The sequence below is a fragment of the Mustela lutreola genome, chromosome 4, assembly GCF_030435805.1.
Source record: "Mustela lutreola isolate mMusLut2 chromosome 4, mMusLut2.pri, whole genome shotgun sequence".
Taxonomy (NCBI): Eukaryota; Metazoa; Chordata; class Mammalia; order Carnivora; family Mustelidae; genus Mustela; species Mustela lutreola.
The window spans coordinates 150158967-150181773 of record NC_081293.1 but is presented as its reverse complement, the minus strand read 5'-3'; the positions used below and the strand labels follow the sequence as shown (position 1 = coordinate 150181773).

Sequence of the window (22807 nt, the reverse complement as noted above, 5' to 3'; positions counted from 1 at the left end):
GCTCAAATGAAGGATGACAGAATGAGATAAGGGGTATCCCCAGAGTTCCCTGGCAAGTACAAAGATACCTTTTGAAAAACACTGAGAAGTAGTAAATCTGATGATCTCAAAGAGATTTTCTAGTCTCAACAGTTAAAAAAAAAAGATTTATTTATTTTATAGAAGGAGAGAGGGAGAGAGGGAGAGAGGGAATGGGGGGAGGGGCAGAAGAAGAATCTCCAGCAGACCACTTGCTGAGCTTGGGACCCAATGTGAAGCTGGATCTCCTGACCCTGAGATCATGACCTGAGCTGAAATCAAGAGTTTGGAGGCGTACCCAACTCAGCCACCCCGGCATCTCTAGTCTCTAAACTTTAGCAAAAGGGAAGTTTCAAGATAAGTTGTTTTCAATTTTATTTCTAACACTGGTAACCAGCTGAACAAAGAAATGAGAAAAGAATAACTGTAACTACAGTTTTGTTTGGGAGAGGAGTTATTTATTTTAAATCCTTTAAAAATAAGTGGGAAGCATAAATAAATAATTGCACATGGTTAATCATATTTTATAATTAAATTCTTACTTTTCATTTAAACCAAGAGCTAGAATGGAAGACTTCTATGTTTTGTAATCTGGCAATATTTCCTAAATATAAAACTTGAGCATAAGACTTTTGGTGCAGTTCTCTGGAGTAACATTTAAGTTGAACATATTTACCCAGTAATTTGTTCTGGTAAAGGAAGAACAAACCTTTCAAATCAATAAATAACTTTTCTTATCAAATGCCTTTGGATGTTCTGAGTATCAACTAAAGGTCTGACTGGGATATTACCTGTGGTCATTCCCTTATTAGTTTAATGTCACTGCACTTATCACCCCTCACACCTTCAGTAACTGGCACATTGCCTCTGGCTACACTGAATAGGTTCTATCACCAATTACAAGGTCAGAAAAGCTGGCTAGCCATTTCCTTCTTTAGCATTTTGCCTTTTAAAAAGCAGCTATTTACTTCTCAGATTTAAGAATAATCTTAATGAATAAATATGTCTCTAAACATAATTTAGTAAGCATGAATAAGACATTTTACCTAGGGGTATGATTTATTAATGACACAAATCAATACATAATGTTTCCAATTAAAGGCAAATATACAGAGCATCTAGGTGGCTCAGTTGGTTAAGCAACTACCTTCAACTCCAGGTCATGATCCCAGGGTTCTGGGATCAAGCCCCACATTGGGCTGCCTTCTCAGTGGGGAGCCTGCTTCTTTCTCTCCCTCTTCCTCTCCCCTGGCTTGTGCTCACACTATCTCTCTCAAATAAATAAAATCTTTTAAAAAAAAAAAAAGGCAAATCTTCTGACCATATATTCTTCCCCATCTTCTTCACATTTCCTGACCTCAAACAAAAATATTTTATGAATTTGATGAATTAGTCAGACTTGTCTCATTCATAGGCAATTACTGCATAAACAGGAACAGAAACAGATGAGCTCCCACAGGGTATATTAAGGTCAAGCCATTTCTTAAAGTACAGAGGAAGGGTCCAGGACATAAATGTCCTGAACGTAGCTCCTTCAAAAGTGTGTACATATTTTTATTTAAATTTTTTTTGTTTTTTAAATTTTTATTTATTTATTTGACAGACAGATCACAAGTAGGCAGAGAGGCAGGCAGAGAGAGAGAGGAGGAAAAGCAGGCTCCCCACTGAGCAGAGAGCGGGGCTCAATCTCAGGACCCTGGAATCATGACCTGAGCCGAAGGCAGAGGCTTTAACCCACTGAGCCACCCAGGTGTCCCTAAAATAAGAATTTTAAATGATACATACGTTTCTGTGGCAGGATCATAAACCTCACAGGAATTCAGCACTCGCCCAGAAACATTGTTCCCTAAACTTCCGCCACAAACATAGATCAGGCCATTGGCTTCCACCATGCCGTGGCTGCAGCGCTGAGTCAGCATGCTGGGCTTAGTGTGCCAGCTTTCAGTTCTCGTGTCATAGCACTCAAATAAATATAGAGCTGAGTTTCCTGTAAAAGAAAAAGGCTCCATCAGGCTTCTCTTAGTGTATATGTGGGTTGGGAGGGAGCTGACAGTAGAGCTGGTCATTACTTACTGGAGGGAAGAATTTATAAAGTTGTAGTCTTTTCTGAACTTAATTAACAGTAACAGCAAAATGGGGGACTAGCTTAAGAAAAAGCTAACCCTGTTTGTACAGATCTCAGAAAAATATTTTTTAAAAAGATGTGCTGGAGATGTTTATTAGTAACTAACTTTAGGAAAAGAAATTGGTTTGATTTCAGAAGAAAAATTAAGTAACATTATGTATGTCTTCACGCCCAGTTAGGCATGATGGTAATTATTTAAACTTTAAATCCTTATAAAGCATAGCTATTTATAGATGGTAAATCCATACCTTAAACTCTGAAAACTACTATCTGATAATATGCTCAGGTTTATCATTTAACATTCTATAATAGTCACTGCACCATTAACAAAACTATTCTTCCTGACTACTCTCAGTGGCTGTGTAAGCCCTGAAGTCATGCTGACCCAGTCGGGACTGTACTCTCAAGGTATCACTGTATGTCTCTAGTGTACTTTGATTACACATTTTAACAGCAAAACATATACATCCTGTCTTATAACTTCTGTACATTATAGGGGCTCAATAAAGAATTTTAGAAATGATACTAATAAAGCAACAAGTGCTTTTTTCCTTCCCAAGAAAAAAGAAGGTAAAAAAAAATTTTTTTTAGCTTTTGCACAACAAAGGAACAGTTAACAAAACCAAAAGAAAACTGACAGAATGGGAGAAGATATTTGCAAATGACATATCAGATATTTGCAAATGACATATCAGTATAGTATCCAAAATCTATAAAGAGCTTACCATACTCAACACCCAAAGAACAAATAATCCAATCAAGAAATGGGCAGAGGACATGAACAGACATTCTGCAAAGAAGACATCCAGATGGCCAACAAACACATGAAAAAGTGCTCCACATCACTTGGCATCAGGGAAATTCAAATCAAAACCACAATGAGATACCACCTCACACCAGTCAGAATGGCTAAAATTAGCAAGTCAGGAAATGACAGATGCTGGTGAGGATGCAGAGAAAGGGGAACCCTCCTACACTGTTGGTGGGAATGCAAGATGGTGCAACCACTCTGGAAAACAGCATGGAGGTTCCTCAAAAAGTTGAAAATAGAGCTACCCTATGACCCAGCAATTGCACTACTGCGTATTTACCCTAAAGATACAAACATAGTGATCTGAAGGGGCATGTGCACCTGAATGTTTATAGCAGCAATGTCCACAATAGCCAAACTACGGAAAGAACCTAGATGTCCATCAACAGATGAATGGATAAAGAAGATCTGGTATATATATACAATGGAATACTATGCAGCCATCAAAAGAAATGAAATCTTGTGATTTGTGATGATGTGGATGGAACTAGAGGGTATTATGCTTAGTGAAATAAGTCAATAAGAGAAAGACAACTATCGTATGATCTCCCTGATATGAGGAAGTAGAGATGCAACGTTGGGGGTTTGGGGGGTAGGAAGAGAATAAATGAAACAAGATGGGTGCTGTGAAGTCTGTAAACCTGGCGAATCACAGAACTTACCCCGGGGTCAATAATACATTATACGTTTATAAAAAAATAAAAAAAAAATTAAGAAAAAAGGAAAATTTTATATAGTATGACACTGAATATATATACATAAATACATATATATGTATGATTTTAAAAGCATTAGGATTATTTATATGTGGAGATACACACACACACACACAACCATTAAGACCACTAGACTAGACATTGCTGTTTCATTTTTAAAATATTTCAACTTTTTCTTAAATCTTCTGGCTTTTTCACATTTGAAATTATAATCAGAAAAAAATTTCATTGTTTTGCTGTGATGAGCACTGGGTGTTGCATGAAGTGTTGAATGACTAAATTGTATACCTGAAACTAATATTACACTGTATGTTAACTAGGATTTAAATAAAAACTTTTTAAAAAATTAAAATAAAATTTTTAAAGATTTTATTTATTTGACAGAGAGATCACAAGTAGGCAGAGAGGCAGGCAGAGAGGCAGGCAGAGAGAGAGGGGGAAGCAGGCTCCCTGCTGAGCAGGGAACCCGATGCTGGGCTTGATCTCAGCACCGGGGATGGTGACCTGAGTCAAAGGCAGAAGCTTAACTCACTGAGCCACCCAGGTGCCCCATGAAGTTAAAATTTAACCTAATTGTAACTCATCTCCCACTCCTGGGCTTCTTGATAATACTTAAAAACAATACCACCCTTAAGGTTCTCCATCACAGTCAAGGTCTACAGAAAACAAAGTCCAGGGAGTAACAAATGGAAGAAGTAATGGTCTCGATTAACAATAACTTTTTTTTTTTTTTAACTCTCAGAACATTTTCAATTTGGTAGATTCAGCTGGTGCTAAGAGGAAATACACACTGTATGGCAGACATGAGAAACTACTACTTAAGTAAAAAATTGACTTAGTAATTGCTGAAGATATAAAGTTATCTAATTTCCACAAAAAGTGTTTCTACAGTACAGTTACTTTCTATTATCTTTAAGATTTATTGTATTTGAAATATGCTGTATTAGATGTTCTCTAAAAAATGTTTTTAAAGGGGGGGAAAAGATAATTTCTTAAGTCACATTTTAAAATACCTTTAATTTTTCTAATATTCTTTTGACATCTTGTGGGGGAGTAAAAACTTAAAACATAAATATGCTGACCTAAAGTAAAACATTCTTTGGCCTAATATAAAAATCATCAAAGAAAATAAAGACTTAATTGACATTTGAATTCGACACCTCAGGTTTACTTGGGTCTTCCTAGTTTTCTTTATAAGCCCATTATTTAACTAAAGAAACTACCTGAAAAGGTGAGAGCTATTATGCATCTAGTCTGCACCTAGAATATCCATTTAGAAAAATTATTCATTTAGAAAAAGACCACCACTGGACACTAACAAATTACCCATCAACGACAAAGATTTTTTACACCCAAATCCATACCCTGTTCTGATCAATTAAGCATAAAACAGCACTCCCAGCCTTTATATGAAATAGTTAAAGAATAAATGCAAATGAGAAATATGATTCTTACTTTTCTCTGATACAAATAAAGAACAGGTAATAAGGTATAACAGATTTAAAAAAATGTGAATGTAATAGATTTTAAAGGGTCTGTCAGTGAGCCAAACTCTGCAGTCTTTAAAGCAAATAATATTATGTATCTAAAATTAATCTAGGGGCACCAAGTTGGCTCAGTCAGTCAAATGTCTGCCTTTGGCTCAGGTCATGATCTCGGGGTCCTTGGGACTGAGCACCATATTGGGCTCTTTGCTTAGTGGGGAGTCTGCTTCTCCTCTCTCTGCCCCTCTCCTCCCCTGCTCATTTACAAATAAATAAATAAAAAGAAAATATTTTTTAAAAATGAAATTAATCTAGATAGAACTAAAATACAGATGATATGAGAAAAAAATGGGACAATTAACATAATCTAGGAACCTGAAGTTCTTGTAAAATGATTCATAGAAAAGTAAGGTAAACCTTCAGGGAAATGGGATCTAAAATGTGACAGATATGTATTTAAATTATGTTAAAAAGGGGCGCCTGGGTGGCTCAGTGGGTTAAAGCCTCTGCCTTTAGCTCAAGTCACGATCTCAGGGTCCTGGGATCGAGCCCTGCATCGGGCTCTCTGCTCAGCGGGGAGTCTGCTTCCTCCATCTCTCTCTGCCTGCCTCTGTCTACTTGTGATCTCTGTCAAATAAATAAAATCTTCAAAAAAAAAAGTCAAAAAGACAATACCAATTGTTTGTAAATATGAAAGCCAAGGAACACTTGGTAAAACACCTTCCCCAGACAAAAATACTGAGTTAAGTCCTTACCAACTTCGGAACCTCCAGATGTGTAAATTTTGCCTTCTGCTGCACAGGCGGCAAGGCTGTCTCGAGGTGTTGGAGGGCCCAGTTTGGAATACCAGCTATCCTTCACGACATTATAGCAATCCATTCGTTTTATGGGGAAAAGCTGAGAGCCACCCAAAATGTATACTACATTGTCCCAAAATACACATGCTGCATCTCTTCGTTTTTCAAAGGGGCAGCGGATGTCTGTCCAGCTATAATCCTGTAACCGGAAAGGACAGGAAGCAGTCAGTAATGCAAAAATATAATTGACACAAATGAGGCAAAGATATAGTTGAGAAAATACAAAATACAGGAGTATGTTAGTTTGCTAGAGTACATATAGTTTGGCTTGAGACACGATCTAATTTAATCTTGTGTGATTTCTTAAGAATGTTGGTGACTGCTTTGGGTGTTTTCTGGCTCCAGATTAAACTCTAATACATTTGGATGTATCACTACCACCAGTCTTCTATTCCTTCTGTTATTAAGGATGGTAACACAAGAAAATTCTAAAATAAATAGCTTTGTAATTTAGAAAAAAACACACAACTTTCAAATGTAAATAGGGGCGCCAGGGTAGCTCCCCTGAATGTCTGATTTTTTTTTTTTTTAAAGATTTTATTTATTTGACAGACAGAGATCACAAGCAGGGAGAGCAGGGAGGAAGCAGGCTCCCTGCTGAGCAGAGAGCCCAACGCGGGGCTCGATCCCAGGACCCTGAGATCATGACCTAAGTCGAAGGCAGAGGCTTTAACCCAATGAGCCACCTGGGTGCACCCATATGTCTGATTCTTGATTTCAGCTCAGGTCATGACCTTCGTTGGGGTTGTGGGATAGAGCTGCAGGTGGGGCTTTGTGCTCAGTGGGGAGTCTGCTTGAGATTCTCTCTCTGCTCCTCCCCCTACACACACGTTCTCTCAAATAAATAAATAAATAAATAAATAAATAAATCTTTACAGATAAGAACAAGGGTGCCTGGGTGGCTCAGTTGGTTGTGTCTACCTTCAGCTTAGGTCATGATCTCAGGGTCCTGGAACTGAGCCCCGCATTGGGCTTCCTGCTCAGCGGGGAGCCTGCTTCTCCCCATCTCTGCCCATTCCTCTTGCTTGTGCTCTCTCTCTCTCTCAAATAAATTTAAAAAAAAAATTAAACAACAAGAACAACAATAAAAACCCAAATGTAAACATACTCATTCCTTTCCTGCCAGATATACAGAATGATATAAAGAATCATTGGCAGTGTGCCTGGGTGGCTCAGTCGGTTAGGTATAGACTCTTGATTTCAGCTCAGGTCATGATCTTGGCTTGTGGGATTGGGCCCTGAGTCGAGCTCCACTGGTGAGGAGATTGCTTGAGATTCTTTCTCTCCCTCTGTCCCTCCCCCAGCTCACATATATGTGCACTCTCTAAATCAATGAATAAAATATTAAAAAAATCACTGGATAATATGAAGCTTAAACTGCTGTTATCCTGCTGATGTCTAAAGCTAGAAGATATTTTGTAGACTTCTGTGATATTACATTTTTAAAAAATATTCAGTTGAGCCAGTTTATTTAGCTGGACTCTTAAAGCTGTGATATTTACTATGAAATATTTGAGTAATCTGTTTTAACCAGTCTGGAAACCTACTTTTTTCTTCCTGATGATTAGAAATGAGCATGTATCAGTACTTCACAACAAGGGCAGTTCATGGGATCATTTCATTTCCTCACTATGTTTGGTACATCCAAGGACCTTCTTCTATGTAAATGTATGGGGGGATTTCTCCCAAAGCCACAGGATCTTGGATCCTCCCCCTTTTTTTAAGCAAGGAAGCTACAGTGTTCCTGCTGCTTTCTGAAAATATCTGAAAACAATTAGAGAATTTCAAAGAGAAATCCAAACAATTCCTGATCTCAGTGAGCAAAGCAGTGTGTGTGTGTGATTATTAATGCTGAGTTCCCTCTGGGAAAATCTGATGGATAGCTATCACACTAGTGTCCAGTATTTCAGGCATTGATCAGATGAGATTAAGCATCACAGAACATGAGGAATGGTCTCAGGAAAAAGAAGAACCCCTCATGTGGAACACATCAAGGTGTCAGCTCCTAGCGATGATAAACATTCTACTTTCTGGGTGGCCAGAAAAATGAGAGTCTTAATCCTTGTTTTATTCTCAACTTAGGATCTATGTGTCCCCCTGACTGGGAGGCACACAAAACTACAGGATAAATACAACATTTCCCCCAAAGTTTGTTTTCCTCAATGGGTACCAAAAAACTCGGGAAAATTATTATTTTAATATTTTATTTATTTGAAAAAGAGAGGGAGGGTAAGAGGAAGAGAGCGCACAAGTGAGAATGAGCTGGGGGGAGGGGCAGAGGGAGAAGGAGACTCACCGCTGAGCAGGGAGCCTGATGCTGGGGTCCATCCCAGGACCCTGAGATCATGACCTCAGCCGAAGGCAGACGCTTAACCGACTGAGCCACCCAGGTACCCCCTGGGGAAAATTATTTTTAAAATTTGTTTTCTTAGAGTTGCATACCATAGAATGAAAAAAAATGAGAGAAAATAATTACTATACTCAACAGGGCGTGATCCCTCAAAAGCAAACTAAAAATTCTCTTACATATTCTGAAATATATTCATATTCCTACCTGTCAAAGTTCGTTAGCAGAAAAATAGTTTCATTAATAAGATACACTGTTAACTCTCAGTGAATTTTAAGTCTTGCCACTCTTATACCCAATTTATTTGATATTATTAGAAAGTAATATGGGAACTTATCTATAATTTCTAAAGATAGCCACAAGAACATTATCTTTCCTTGCTCTTCCTTAATTTCAGGATGAGAAAGTGGGCGATAGATTCTTTTGAATGATCTCTAAGATATACTACCCTTCAGATTAAAAATAACTGACCATGTAGGAGCTGGGATTAAAAACACAAACAAAATGTTTTCTTTTAGCTAAATGAGCTTGAACATTGAGACAAAGGATACAGTTCCAAAAAAAGGGGGAATAATTCCCAAGAGTTTGGTAACAGAATAGTTCTAATTTTCTACTACTCCTCAAGGATTTGAGTAAGAAATAAATGAGTGCTTATATGTACCAGTCGTATAAGGCTTAGGCTCCAGATTTAAGAATTAAAATAAACTGCTCTCTTGGAACTGTAAGCCCAAAGGAAAAATGATTAGCCAGTGTGTGTGTGTGTGTGTGTGTGTGGTGGGGTGGGGGGCAAAAAGGCACATGCTTCTATCTACTTGTAATATGGGCTCTGACTTCCTTAGATACCCTCAAGTTTTTTGGTTTTTTTTTTTTTTAAGATTTTATTTATTTATTTGACAGAGAGAGATCACAAGTAGGCAGAGAGGCAGGCAGAGAGAGAGAGGAGAAAGCAGGCTCCCTGCCAAGCAGAGAGCCTGATGCGGGACTCGATCCCAAGACCCTAAGCCGAAGGCAGAAGTTTAACCCACGGAGCCACCCAGGTGCCCATCCTCAAGTTTTTAAGTCTTTTTCATCTCTCCAAATACTGTCGCTGGTCAGAGTACATGTTAGACACTAAGTCTGATCAATACTGACTATATTTAATATTCTAATAGTTTATCTTCTAGGCAGATGAAATGACCTTTGCAAACATTTTACCTAGAATGCAAGTATAATTTCATTTCAGCTAAAATTTAATGTTTTAACATTTGAGCTCATTAAATATACCTACCAGGGGTCAAATGCGCCTGTGTTTGAAAACACCTGGCTGTGGCTGTATAAATGAAGGGGGGGGAGGAGGGGGATTTTTTTCCCGTGTGTGTGTATGGGTAGATCTCACTGGAAAGTCAAATTTTCCCAATCTATTCCTCACCCAAAAGAGAATGCTAAGAAGGTGATTTGATGTTTGCCCTTTAGTAATTTGTTATACTGCCTAGGAGGTAATGTGCATAGTTGAGAAGTCAGACTTACAGGTTCCATAGATATGAATGCCAGGGGACTACTCCCAACCTGGGGCCCGCACGTAGAAGAAGGGTTGCTTAAGGTTTCCTAAGCTCCTAGGCTACAGGTCAAGCTACAGGGACATGCAGCTTTTATGTCAGCAATAAGATAGATACACAGCAGTAGAGTTACAGTGTATGTGTGCAGGCAGAGAACTGTTATTCTAAAAACATAATCTAATTCAGTTAAGTTTTATTGAGTATCTATTTCATGCAAGGCTCTGTGCTTGGCTGAGGAGAAGATAGGAAAATGGGAAAACTGGAAAGCCTGGAAAAAACAAAGGTAGAAGGAAGTTTTGACATATCACCCATTTATGCATCCATACACATACACATTCACGTAAAAGTTCTGTCTTCTCTCATCCTAGTTAGCCTTTCTTTCCTCTGTTGTGATATATACACTCTAGACTTTTTTCAAGCTCAAGGTCAAGACTTCTTTCCTTTTTGCAGGCTTCCCTGACTGCCTTGCTCTGAATCCCCCACCACACTAAAGTCTGGACTTGGTGACTGAGCACTCCATTACATCCTGTCCTGGATGATTTTCCAGCAGCAGTGAGAGGCTACAAGACAGTGAAATGCTTCTTCTTCTTCTTCTTCTTTTTTTTTTTTTAAATATTTTATTTATTTATTTGACAGAGAGAAATGACAAGTAGACTGAGAGGCAGGCAGAGAGAGAGAGAGAGGGAAGCAGGCTCCCTGCTGAGCAGAGAGCCCGATGCAGGACTCGATCCCAGGACCCTGAGGTCATGACCTGAGCCGAAGGCAGCAGCTTAACCCACTGAGCCACCCAGGCGCCCCAACAGTGAAATGCTTCTTCAGGTGAGGGGCTGTAATAGCTTCTCTAAATCCCTTAAGGCAAAAACATCAGCCTGCTATTTTCCTTGAGAATAAGGACTGATTTTATACTAATCTGCATTCTAAAAACACATTGAGTCTTCAAAGAATAGAGACACCACAGATATAGATTTCAATAATCAAGATAACCAAATCCAAAATAAAAGAAATACTTTTTATTTATAAGACTTGAGAATTTTATTTTGGATAATTTTGAGGGGAAACAAAGCAAAAATAAGACAGATCTTAGGAAAAAAAGGAAAGCAAAATTAAGAAAAATGTAAAACCTTAAGATTTCTGGAGAAACGTCAAGGAGTCAATGTAATCTGAGTTTAAGATTACTAAATTATAAGTACTTTCTGTTAAGCTATTATCTGACTAATTTTAGTTTCTTTTCTTTAAAAGACTGTTATTTATTTATTTATTTATTTAAGAGAGAGAAAGAGATCAAGAGAGCACGGGCAGGGGGAGGGGCAGAAGCAGAGGGAGCAGCAGACTCCCCACTAAGCAGGCAGCCTCAACTGGGGCTCAATGCCAGGACCCTGGGATCATGACCTGAACCTAAGGCAGACTTTTAACTGACTGAGCCATCCAGGCACCCCTTAGTTTCTAAGAGCTATTTAAAAAATAATCATAGAGGGGCGCCTGGCTGGCTCAGTGGGTTAAAGCCTTGCCTTCGGCTCAGGTCATGGTCCCAGGGTCCTAGGATTGAGCCCCACATCGGGCTTTCTGCTCAGCAGGGAGCCTACTTCCTCCTCTTTCTCTCTGCCTGCCTCTGTCTACTTATGATCTCTGTCAAATAAATAAATAAAATCTTTAAAAAAATAATCATAGAACTACGGCAACAATCCATAGAGAAAGCAGGTTTATACCAGATGCAAGAACATCCCTAGAAGCAGTTTCATGAAAAATGCATAAAACACTTCTGGCTTCATTCATTTCAGAAGGTCACAAAGAATGCAGCTCTGTGGAACTGGGAAACACAGGCACTGAGCTAGGCTGTGGAGAAGCTGTGGGTCATACAGAGTCACTTCACCTTTCAGGGATGTTAGTTCCCTAATCCTTTGAAACAAAAAGACTGAACTAGACGATCTTAGGGCCCTTCCCTTTCAGCCCTAAAATTCAATATCTTAGGGTCCAAATGATTTAGAAAGCATCCCTGAACAAAGAGCTAACAGTTAGTTAATTCATTATAGAGCAGTGCCCTTTCCAGGAACTATATTGAAATACCTTAAAACATTATTTTATTTAATTTCCTCAATAATCCTATGAGGTAAGAACCTTATCTAATAGATAACAAAATCTTAGAAAGTTAAGTACCATGTCAAAGGTTACAGAGTTAGAAAGTGGTGAACCCAGTGGTGAACCCAGTATTTAAGTTCAAATTTGTTGGACTCCAAAATTGTACTCTTAACTCCTACACTGCTCTGCTTCTTTAAAAATCTTCTTACAGGGGGGCAGCTGGGTGGCTCAGTGGGTTGAAGCCTCTGCCTTTGGCTCGGGTCATGATTCCAGGGTCCTGGAATCGAGCCCCACATCGGGCTCTTGGCTCACCGGGGAGCCTGCTTCCTCCCCTCTCTCTCTGCCTGCCTCTCTGCCTACTTGTGATCTCTCTCTCTGTCAAATAAATAAATAAAATCTTAAAGAAAAAATCTTCTTACAGGGCCTCCTAGAAAGAACACTGGACTGGGAATGGAATAATATGGGTTCTGTTCCTGCTGTATTTCTAGCTAAGTTACTCTGGGCATCTCACTTGACATCAAAGGAAGTGAACCAGCCTCATCTACAAATCATACAAATCAGGATGTTGGCATGATGGCCACTGAGGTCCTTCTGCACAGCCTCCCTATCTTATCACTTAGAAAAGCAATGCTTGGGGATGCCTGGGTGGCTCAGTTGGTTAAGCAGCAGCCTTCGGCTCAGGTCATGATCCCAGCGTCCTGGGATCGAGTCCCACGTCGGGCTCCTTGCTCAGCGGGGAGCCTGCTTCTCCCTCTGCCTCTGCCTGCCTCTCTGTCTGCTTGTGCTCACTCTCTCTGACAAATAAATAAATAAAATCTTAAAAAAAAGAAAGAAAGAAAGAAAGAAAAGCAATGCTTAAGCACTAAAACCACAGCTTCTCTGAAAAACTGGGATTTTCCCCTGTCTTTGTATGGTATTAAAGCCCAGGGCTTAGCATATTGAAGGGAATATTTCTATTGGATGTTAGGCCACATTTGTGTAAATGTCTCATCCAGCTGAGCCCTCTTCATTTTATACTTTCTAAAGGTCAAAGACTGTAGATCCTGCACATGGCTCCTAATCTGAACCAGTTCCTCACTATAGGACTGCCTTTAAACCACACGGACTCCAGAAAGCATCTTGTCACTCTGGCCCCTGGTCGTTTGGTGGCACTACTGAGGGACAGGAAATCTATGACCAACCAACAAATAGTACCTGATGTTAGAAACCAGGCTTTTCTTTACTTTTTTTGTAAATCAAAATAGTTTCTATCTTTATCCTTTGCCAGAACAATTCTTCTCCCAGGAATTTACCCTACAGAAAAAACTGGGACAGTGTATAAAGCTGGCATATACAAGATGTTTCACTTCAGGGGTATTTTAACAGGAAAAAATAGGAAATAGGCCAGATGAGCATGAAGAAGATAGAATTAAACAAATTATAGTATATCCTTAGACTTAGATAAATTATGCTATATCCTTATGATGGAATACTCTCTCGCTGATATGAAAATAACTCCACAATATAAATGCTAAAAGAGTAAAAATAGTTCCTGCAAGACAGCACATATAGTATGATCCCATATATGTAAAATGGAGAAGACTGGAATGGTGTTGATGATGTCTTTTGATACTGCGATTGTCCTGGCTTTCTCTTTTACATCATGCTATATTTGAATTTTCTAGAGTGAGCATTTTTTTTTTTTTAAAGATTTTATTTATTAGAGAGAGAGAGAGAGCCAGAGAGCCAGAGGGAGAGCCAGAGGAAGAGGAAGAAGGAGACTCCCTGCTGAGCAGGGAGCCCTATGCAGGGTTGGATCCTAGGATCCTGGGGTCATGACCTGAGTTGAAGGCAGATACTTAACAAACTGAGCCACCCAGGTGCCCATTTTTGTTTGTTTGTTTTAAACAGAAAAAGTAAATATAACAACCAGGCAAATGGTGCCAAAAACATGGTAAAAGGAAAACAACTTCTCAGAGCAAATGCTTATAACAGTGCTAAATGCTTTAACAAAAAAGTCAAAGTAAAACTAATTTAAGAAGGTGTGCCTGGGTGGATCAGTTGGTTAAGCATCGGCCTTTGGCTTAGGGATCCAGTGCTGCATTGCTGCATCCTGTTCCCTGCTCAGTGGAAAGTCTACTTCTCCCTCTCCCTCTGCACTTGTGCTATCTCTCTGTCAAATAAATAAATAAAATCTTCAAAAAAAAAAAAAAAGACAAAATAGTATTTAAAAAATTAATTTAAGGGTTTAGGAACTGAAAAACTTATCAGCTGCTATATTCTGAGACTGCATTTCAACAAAACAGATCAAAAACAGTCTTTGCCTTCCTTCCAAATGGCACACTTACTAGGGCACTCTGGTCTTCAGAAGTAAACACTTGATCATGCCAAGTAATTTCACAGGTTGTACCCATTTTGAAATATACTCATTTTCAACAGGGTCACACAAATATTTCTGGAAACATATTAACCTCTTAAAGTCCAGAAAGGGGTTTGATAATCAGCCATTAGGAGAAACCACTCCTGTAATCTAAATTCTTCAAGAAATACAGTATTGTAGTAAGAAAAAAATGGCTTCCACAGAGGGTGCTGGGTAGGGTGGGAGGGCATGACTATGCTGTTGTAAACTGCTAGATAAAACCAGGAACAGCAAACCTGTAAGTGGTCAGTTCTCAGCTGTTAAGGACTGTTAACATGAGTAAGGAGTCTGAAGTAAGGCCAGAGACCAGCTTAAAGGGGATTACTGATTCAGAGTACTGCTTCTTTATAAAGTCACAAAATGTTCTTCCTTTCCACTCATAGATGAAAACCGTATCACCAAAAACCAAAGACTCAAACCTAAACTACTTAGAAATTTAAATATGAAATGAAACCCAAAAGTGAAACCCAAGAAGGATATTATGTTCAGTAATATCGCTTGTCCTTTGAGTAGAAAACAAATGAAATAGGAGGGAACTATCCCTGTGCTAGCACTCTGCCAGTTATCTCAACACAAGATTTGCATTTAGATGAATACTGATATGTTATCTTAAATCTTGGCACAGGAAGGCATGTTACCCTTTATTTTATTTTAAAGATGTTATTTATTTATTTGACACACAGGGAGAGAAATCACAAGTAGGCAGAGAGGCAGGCAGAGAGAGGGGGAAGCAGGCTCCCTGCTGAGCAGAGAGCCCAACGCAAAACTCGATCCCTGGACCCTGAGATCATGACCTTAGCCAAAGGCAGAGGCCTACCCACTGAACCACCCAGGTGCCCGCATATTACCCTTTAAATGATTATTTCAAATCTCAAAATGTAGTTACATACGCATTTAATAAACAGTCCACACGAAGGGACAAACACCTGCTCTGTCTCAGATGTGTGGAGTACAGGAGCTAAAGCCAAGGGGCTCCAATTGGGGGGACAAACAAAATGAAGAAATGAAGATGGTAAGCCTTTTTACATTTAAATATGGAAAGTGAGGAATCCTAAAGATGGCAGGGAGAAATTGAGTACCTGAAGATCAAAGAAAAGGTGGAGTCTAATGAACAATAGAAACCCACACAAATCCTGAGATTTCAGTTTGTTAACAGACCAGAAAACTGAAGTTTAGAAAGACTAGCCAATTTGCCTAAGTTTATATACCTAAACTTGAAATGCTCTTTCTGCAGAAGAGCTGCTTTCCTTTACAAAAAAAAAAAAAACTTCACAAAAGAAAAAAAAGACCAATGGCCTCGTCCTTCAGTTCTTCCACCTGTCTAATCTCTTTTTTTCTAAAGCACAAAATCTTTTAAATCACAAAATTTTTTAAAGCACAAAAATGGAATCTACAGTTGTTAGATTCCATTCAGTTAAGTAATGCTTTGGAAGCCATACTTATCAAGCCAAAAAGATGCCTTCATACTTAGGATTCAATATATTCTAGTCTTTTTCCCCCTATCCAAACTCTACCAATAAGTTGCCCTCAAGAAAACCTTCATGAAACTTTCATGGACAAATCTAATTCAGGGGGAGTTCTTCAAATCAATAAGGCTGTTAATGCCTGTTCCATTTTTGGACTTTCTCTTTTCCTCTAAGTAGGCTCCTCCCTGGGTGTGGAGCCCAACACAGAGCTTGAACTTACAACCCTAAAATCAAGACGTGAGCTGAGATCAAGAGCTGAATGCTTAACCAACTGAGCCACTCAGGCACCCACCATACTGGGACTTTTAAATGGCTATGTTCAGTGGCCACCTCATTGACCTCAGCCTCCAACTGCTTCATGTTTCTGCATCTGTAATGTGCTCTGTTGTTTCTAACAGCTGAGGATAATTATCTCTTATAACTGATCATAAATATTCAAAGAAAATAATCACAACAAACCTATTCAGACATGTTTTAATACTCCTAGGATGACATATCTTACTTTGCTTCTGCTTCATCATATGAAAAATTACCAGGATAGCTAAGAGAAATTTTCAAGTGACATGGTATAGTAAATAGTGAAAATTTATCTCCTTCTCTGTTGGTTACCCTCAGCCTGACCCTTACCCCTGTAGTCCTGTGTTCATATGCCCACTACTCTCCAGCTAATTCCAGGATGGCTGGAGTCCTTTAAAATACCACCACACACAGATACCATTTTTAGTTTCTTCATTCCTACCCACTTACAGCCCCCACTCAAACACCTACAGCTCCATTTCTGCTCTCTCCCAGCTCTTTTAGGAGACTGATCTGTTAATTTATGATAATTATGGCTTGAAGAGAATGAGTATGACGTCATCACTCCTGTGGTTAGTCATATTTCCCCGGGGTTTCTTGTAGATGCAGTGAAAAAGGAAACAGATCCCTGAAGGGGGAACTTCGTGGGATGCAATGGGCTTTCAGGTTGATTTCAGAACAAAACTATAGAACAGCGTGTGGGGTAGATGCGTGGAAAGAGAAGAACAGAGGCTCTCAATATCTTGGAAGACATTCTAGGAAGGCAGAGTACTCTGCTGAGAATTTATTTCAGAATACATTCCAGTCTCTTCCACATGAACGTGAAGACCACCTGTCTAACCAAAATGCCCGCAAACAATCAAGCTTGAGGAACACTTAATGTGCACAAGCTGCAGAGGACATGTTACCACTGGGGGCCTAATATAATGACAACTAAGGAAGCATAAGGAATACCCATGGTGACCCACACTTGCATTCCAACAATATCAGCCTCTGGGCATGCAGTTTTATGACCAATCCACTTGGGATGACTACTGCCCATGTTGGGTATTTTGTTCCTGTAGGTGCTCCTGATCATTTTAGGAGTGCTCACCTTTTACCTCCGTATACCGCTTCTACGGCACTCTTTTGCTGGTGGCAAGCACTACTGATATACTCTTATAAAAGCCTTGTTAATTTTTTAAAGTGTACACTTCTTTATGTACCTATCTTCCATAGTCATATGCAATGTTTAACCGCCCATTTCCACCCTGATCACAGAGTGGGACTATCTCCTCAGGAAAGGGCTATTTTAAGAGGTCAGGTGGCTACGATACTCTGAGAAAAAGCACTGCAGTGCCTATGTTAAACAATATTTCCAACAGGAAAATGTGTGCTAAGTTGAAGGTAACTTCATTTCTTTTGATTTAGGGCCCATCCATATTTAAATCCAGTTCTATAAAACCAACTGACAAAATTGCTTGTGAAATGTCATACTAAATTACACTGATTTATTCATCCTTTTGAACTTGAGTATCCACATTGGGCCAGACACTAAGCTCAGCGATGGGTCTACTTAAGAGTTCTGAATAAGAAAATGTACTCAGGGTAAACCTGAACCTGATGTGATATGGCACCATATGGTTTTCTGCCTTTGTAATTTATAGGCTCTGGCCCTTACCCTACTGGTCTTAGTCTTTATTTGTTTTTGGCAGGGAGTGTGCAAAATCCCTTTTTCTCTACCATATTAAAGTGGTGAACCAAGACATTTGCAAAGAACTCATTTGCCCTTAAGAGCTCACTGTTTTATCTACAGGAAGAGTCAAAATAAAAACTGGTCTGTTAAGTCAATTTTTATTTAGGGATCAATATCGTTAAGACATTCTCATTCTACAACTTGAGAATACCAATACTAAGAGAATAGAGCACTGGTTACATATAAACAATTTTTTCAGTAATGACTAAGCACTTGAAAACTTTAAAAACAGGTAGAGGTGGGGAAATGGAGGCTCAATAAGCTTTATAAAAGGACCATAGCAAGAAGTATTTAATTTCAATTTTATATAATAACCCAAGACATTTTCCTATTAATATTGAGGAAAGAAAATTAAGATTTTATCATTTTTCAGTCAGCCATTAATACAAATATTTGCCTCCTCTCATCAGTGATATCCTAGGAAAAATAAAAAAAAATCAGTTTATAGGGATACTGTCTTAATTCTGAATAATTCAATTAAATAATATACTGCTTCAATTGCCCCTTCGAAAGAGATCAATTCTGAAAATGAGAAATTTGAGGCTAGTATAGGACACACACAAATGGGTCTCACTTAATGAAGGCCAAATCTGAATTTCTGAATTCTAATTTCTGAAGATTAAGTTCAAGAATTTTAAAGTAATTCCTGTATAGTACTTTTCATTAAGCAATCTACTTGAGTCAATGATGAAATAATGTTCATTTAGGCAGATTCAAGATAGATAATAACAACTTATAATGAAATCAGCCTTCCCAATTATTTTACTAGAATACTGTCTAATTAAGTTATATTAAAATATTATATACAAAAATAGTAATGGGTGAAAGTCCTCAGGATAAAGTTTTATAGCAAAAACAAGGGAAGGCCTGGTACTTCTAATAGACACATTTAATAAACACTGAAGTGGGATTCTAAGGGTGTTAGCTTCAGGGCATAAGAGATAAATGACAGAATGAGGATATTTTTATTGGTAGTTACTTCCTCAATTATTTGAATTATTCATGGAAAGTCTAAAAATTTTTGGTTGAGTATACAAAAGAGCAGTAAGTATGTATGCATCACTGATAAGAGCAAATAGGAATTCTGAAGTCACAGTTTCATTTCCAGGGTTGTGGAGAATATATGCTTCTTTTCAACTGTCCAATTAAAAAAAAAAAAAAATCAAGGAAAGTGTTAGAACTACAGATCAAAAATAAAGTGCTAAGAGTCATTCCACATTTCCCATATACTAGAAACAATGTATACTGTCTCCTAAATGAAATCAGGATTCTCCTGTCCCTCTGTCTACCACAAGAGCTACCTCCTTTAATGTAATTTTTTTCCTACTGAAATGTAGTTTAATTGCCTTTTTAAAAAACTGAAGTATAGCTGACATATGTCATATTAGTTTTAGGTCACAACATAGTGATTCAAGTCTGTATGTTATGCTATGCTCATAAGTGTAGCTAGGTTTTTTGCTTTTAACTGTAGAAACCAATACCATAGTTAGACTTTGGAAAACAAGAGGGGATTATTGTCAACACCTGAAAGCTGTAGTTCATAGAATTATAAAGTCCTAGGATCTCAATTTTTGCTTGGAAAAAACATACCACATTTATAAATTACTTGCTCTTAATTCAAAAGGATCCTGAAAAATCAAAAAACACTGAAATTAAATAGGCACTGGTATGTTAAGAGTCTTAACCTTACCTAGTATGAAATAGAAGGTGTATCAATCTCTTAAGCACAATACCACTGTGCTTACTGGATTGTACTGCATAGGCCATGAAGCCTTGTGGTACCTGCCAGACACCAGTCTTTACTGAGAAAGGAAGCTAGATGTCTTTGTAAGAATGTCAGCTTATATTCTGGAGATGGAGGAATGGGCGAGACACAGATCGATGGGCTAAGAGCAGCCCAATATGGACAGTCCAAATATAATGGTGTTTAGCCAATCCAATTCTGATCCTTTGTTCTTGGAGAGGTCTTTTTGCTATCTCCCAGCATATCCACTCTATGAATCGTGATGTTAAGATTACAGTAAACAGAAGAAGCCTTCTTTGGTAAGACGACCTCCTCTACCGAAACAGAGGAGGAACTGCTGCTTTGAACTGCCAAGACCAGTGCCTCTAATCATTGTGGCAGTGCCAGGGTGGTCTTCTTCCTGGACCAGATTGAAACAACTACTAAAACTTGGCATACAGCTAACACTTTGGCTAATGTGTATATTTCTTTTAGTGTCTACTCAGACAATTAGATGGGACTTTTTTGACTGGCAGGAAAAACAAAATAATTTCCAGGTCTAACCTCAAGGATCTCTTGACTCTCTGTGTGCTATAATCTAAGCTGCAGGAGCCTTGGTCCCTTCTCACTTTACCAAGGGTAGTCTCATACGGTCTCATGTATTGATGCCCATAATACTGATCAGGTTTGTAGAACAGGACATGGTAAGACAAGTGCTTGACAGAAGTTTATCCTATAATACAGTGATGGTCACTATAAAGCTCTTAGATGCCCACAGGTCTAGAGCAGGGGCTGGCAAACTAAGGCTGGCAAACTAACAGCCCACTGCCTGTTTCTGTAAATAATGTTTTATTGGAACACAGCCATGCCCATTTGTTCATGTATGAAAACCCTGAGAATATTTATCATCTGGTCTCTTAAGATAAAATTTGTCAAGTTCTGATCTATAGCATGTTGGTATAGCTCCTTGGAAACAAAGGATATACCTTGCTGTGCCAAGTACCTCCTACATATTAACAGATGGCGTATCCTGTAATTGGGTGTCCCACTTAAATACTTTTAGTGGGTAAACCAAAATGCTGCCAGTTGCAAGTAAAAGCTAGAGCAGGAGACAGCTTTTTAAGTGGGACAGGCTACAGTAAAATGGCTTGGCTGCTCAGGTTACTTTGTGATCCTGAGACATCCGGATACTGACTAGGACGCAGCTTATTGCTTGGGCCATGTTCCAATATGACCATAGAGCATGATCTGGGATTCTGGAGCTAAGCCAACCTCCTTTAAGCAGGTATCATTTTTTTTTTTTAGGAAATAGCTCCTGGCTGGCCAGTGGGTCTTGACAGACAGCAAACGTCTGACATCAAGGGAAATCAGGTAACCACACTATTAACACACTGAACAGTTTTACCTGATCTACCAAATAGCATACCTTCAACCAGTCATGTGGTATTTAAACACAACCCTGGGCTTACAAAGGTCTCAAAGGCACAGAATACCCAAATGAGCTAATTACACCCTTTCCTAGGAGGCCTTCTTCCTCACCTCTATGTCTTCATAGAGGTGGTCCCTATATATCAGCTGATAAATTTGAGAGACCTGAGCTTGGTCCATTTATGATAGTACTAGCCAAGAGTAGACATTTAAAGCATTATAGTCCCTTCAGAATGGTACTGAGGGACAACTGAGAAGAAACCTTCTGATCAGGCAGAATCTATTTTTTTCTTAAATTAACATATAACGTATTATTAGCCCCAGGGGTACAGGTCTGTGAATCTGATCAGGCAGAATCTTTCTTTTTATTTTTCTTTCTTTCTTTTTTTTTTTTTTTTAAGATTTTATTTATTTATTTGACAGAGAAAGAAAGATCACAAGTAGGCAGAAAGGCAGGCAGAGAGAGGGGGAAGCAGGCTCCCTGCTGAGCAGAAAGCCCAGTGCAGGCCTCGATCCCCAAACCCTGAGATCGTGACCTAAGCCGAAGGCAGAGGCTTAACCCACTGAGCCACCCAGGCACTTGATCTGGCAGAATCTTAAGTAGTTCCTTTTATTTTCCGTTATACCCTTCAGGAAGGAAAGGCTACGGTTTTATCAATTCTTGATAAAGTTTACCTAAATGGATATAGACCTGAAATAAGTAACAATGTAAGATTGCTGACAGAAAGATCTGAGGAAGGATAATGCAGATGACCCTTTAGAAAAGACACAAATTTGCATCCCATATGAATTCTTACTGGAGTACCCACAACTTCAGCAAAGTCTCTTAATAATCACATGGATTATCTCTATCTTCCTGCATCTCTATCTTCCCTCTCCAATCTGAAGCTTGCTCAGTGGGTTTATGAGTAACCATAGGGGCAGTGACAGAGGCTGCGTAAGCCAGGAGCAATGGAAACTAATGTTCCTAAGGCCAATGCTGCTATCCATACTAGAGAGCGCCCATTTCATCAGGAATATGGACCAATCCTAAGCCCTTGATTTGTTACCACACCTTGGGGAACTAGTTAGTTACCTAAGACCTGGCTAACTACACTGGGACCCCTCCACTGATAAAAGAGACAATGCCCTACTCTCATTAGAATGGATACTGATTATGGATTTGGATTGACCTTTACAATGTTTTGTACTCTGGACAGCATCATATGCGTTTTTATAAAAGCTTTGTTCGTCTCTACTACAGTATTACATAGAATACCTCCAAAGAAATGAGTATCAGATAAGTATCCTGATGTCAAGAGGATAATGGACTCATCAGGTATCTATCATCAATAAAAAATGGGCCAACAAAATGATGAAACAGACCATTATATGGTAGATTCAACACGAGTTACAGGTTCTGTCTTTCATAACTGTGATATTTGCTCAGCCCCAGTAAAACACACAGAACTAGCAAAATGCGGCATTCTCTCTTCCATAGCCAAAACACATAGGTCTAAGAAACAAGGGGTAGAAATGTGAGTGGACTCTCTCAAGGTTTTAACTAATAGTCTTTTAAGAAAAATTGTGTTTCTAGACCTATGACTTAGGCTTTGCTGGCCCAAATGGCATAACATATACTGGAAAACTCATTAAAATTGGTGATCATTTCTAGATGGTTGAGTTAAAGGTAACTTAATCTTTTTTCTTTGTTATTTCTTTGTTAAATGTTATTTCTTTGTTCTATTTTCTTTGTTATTTCTACATTTTCCAAATTTTCTAGAATTACTATGTATTATTTTACATTAAAAC

General features: G+C 38.7%; 1 protein-coding gene across 4 annotated transcripts in view; it reads right to left on the bottom strand.

Moving 5' to 3' along the window:
- KLHL7 (kelch like family member 7) overlaps nucleotides 1-22807 on the bottom strand; it is a 69217-nt gene that overhangs the window by 5446 nt on the left and 40964 nt on the right. For all 4 annotated transcript variants that reach the window (XM_059171347.1, XM_059171345.1, XM_059171346.1 and 1 more), the window contains 2 exons: nucleotides 5910-6150; nucleotides 1804-2005 (listed from right to left, as the gene is read on the bottom strand). In XM_059171347.1, coding sequence (XP_059027330.1) covers nucleotides 1804-2005; nucleotides 5910-6150 — 443 coding nt within the window. The remainder of the gene's footprint in view (nucleotides 1-1803; nucleotides 2006-5909; nucleotides 6151-22807) is intronic.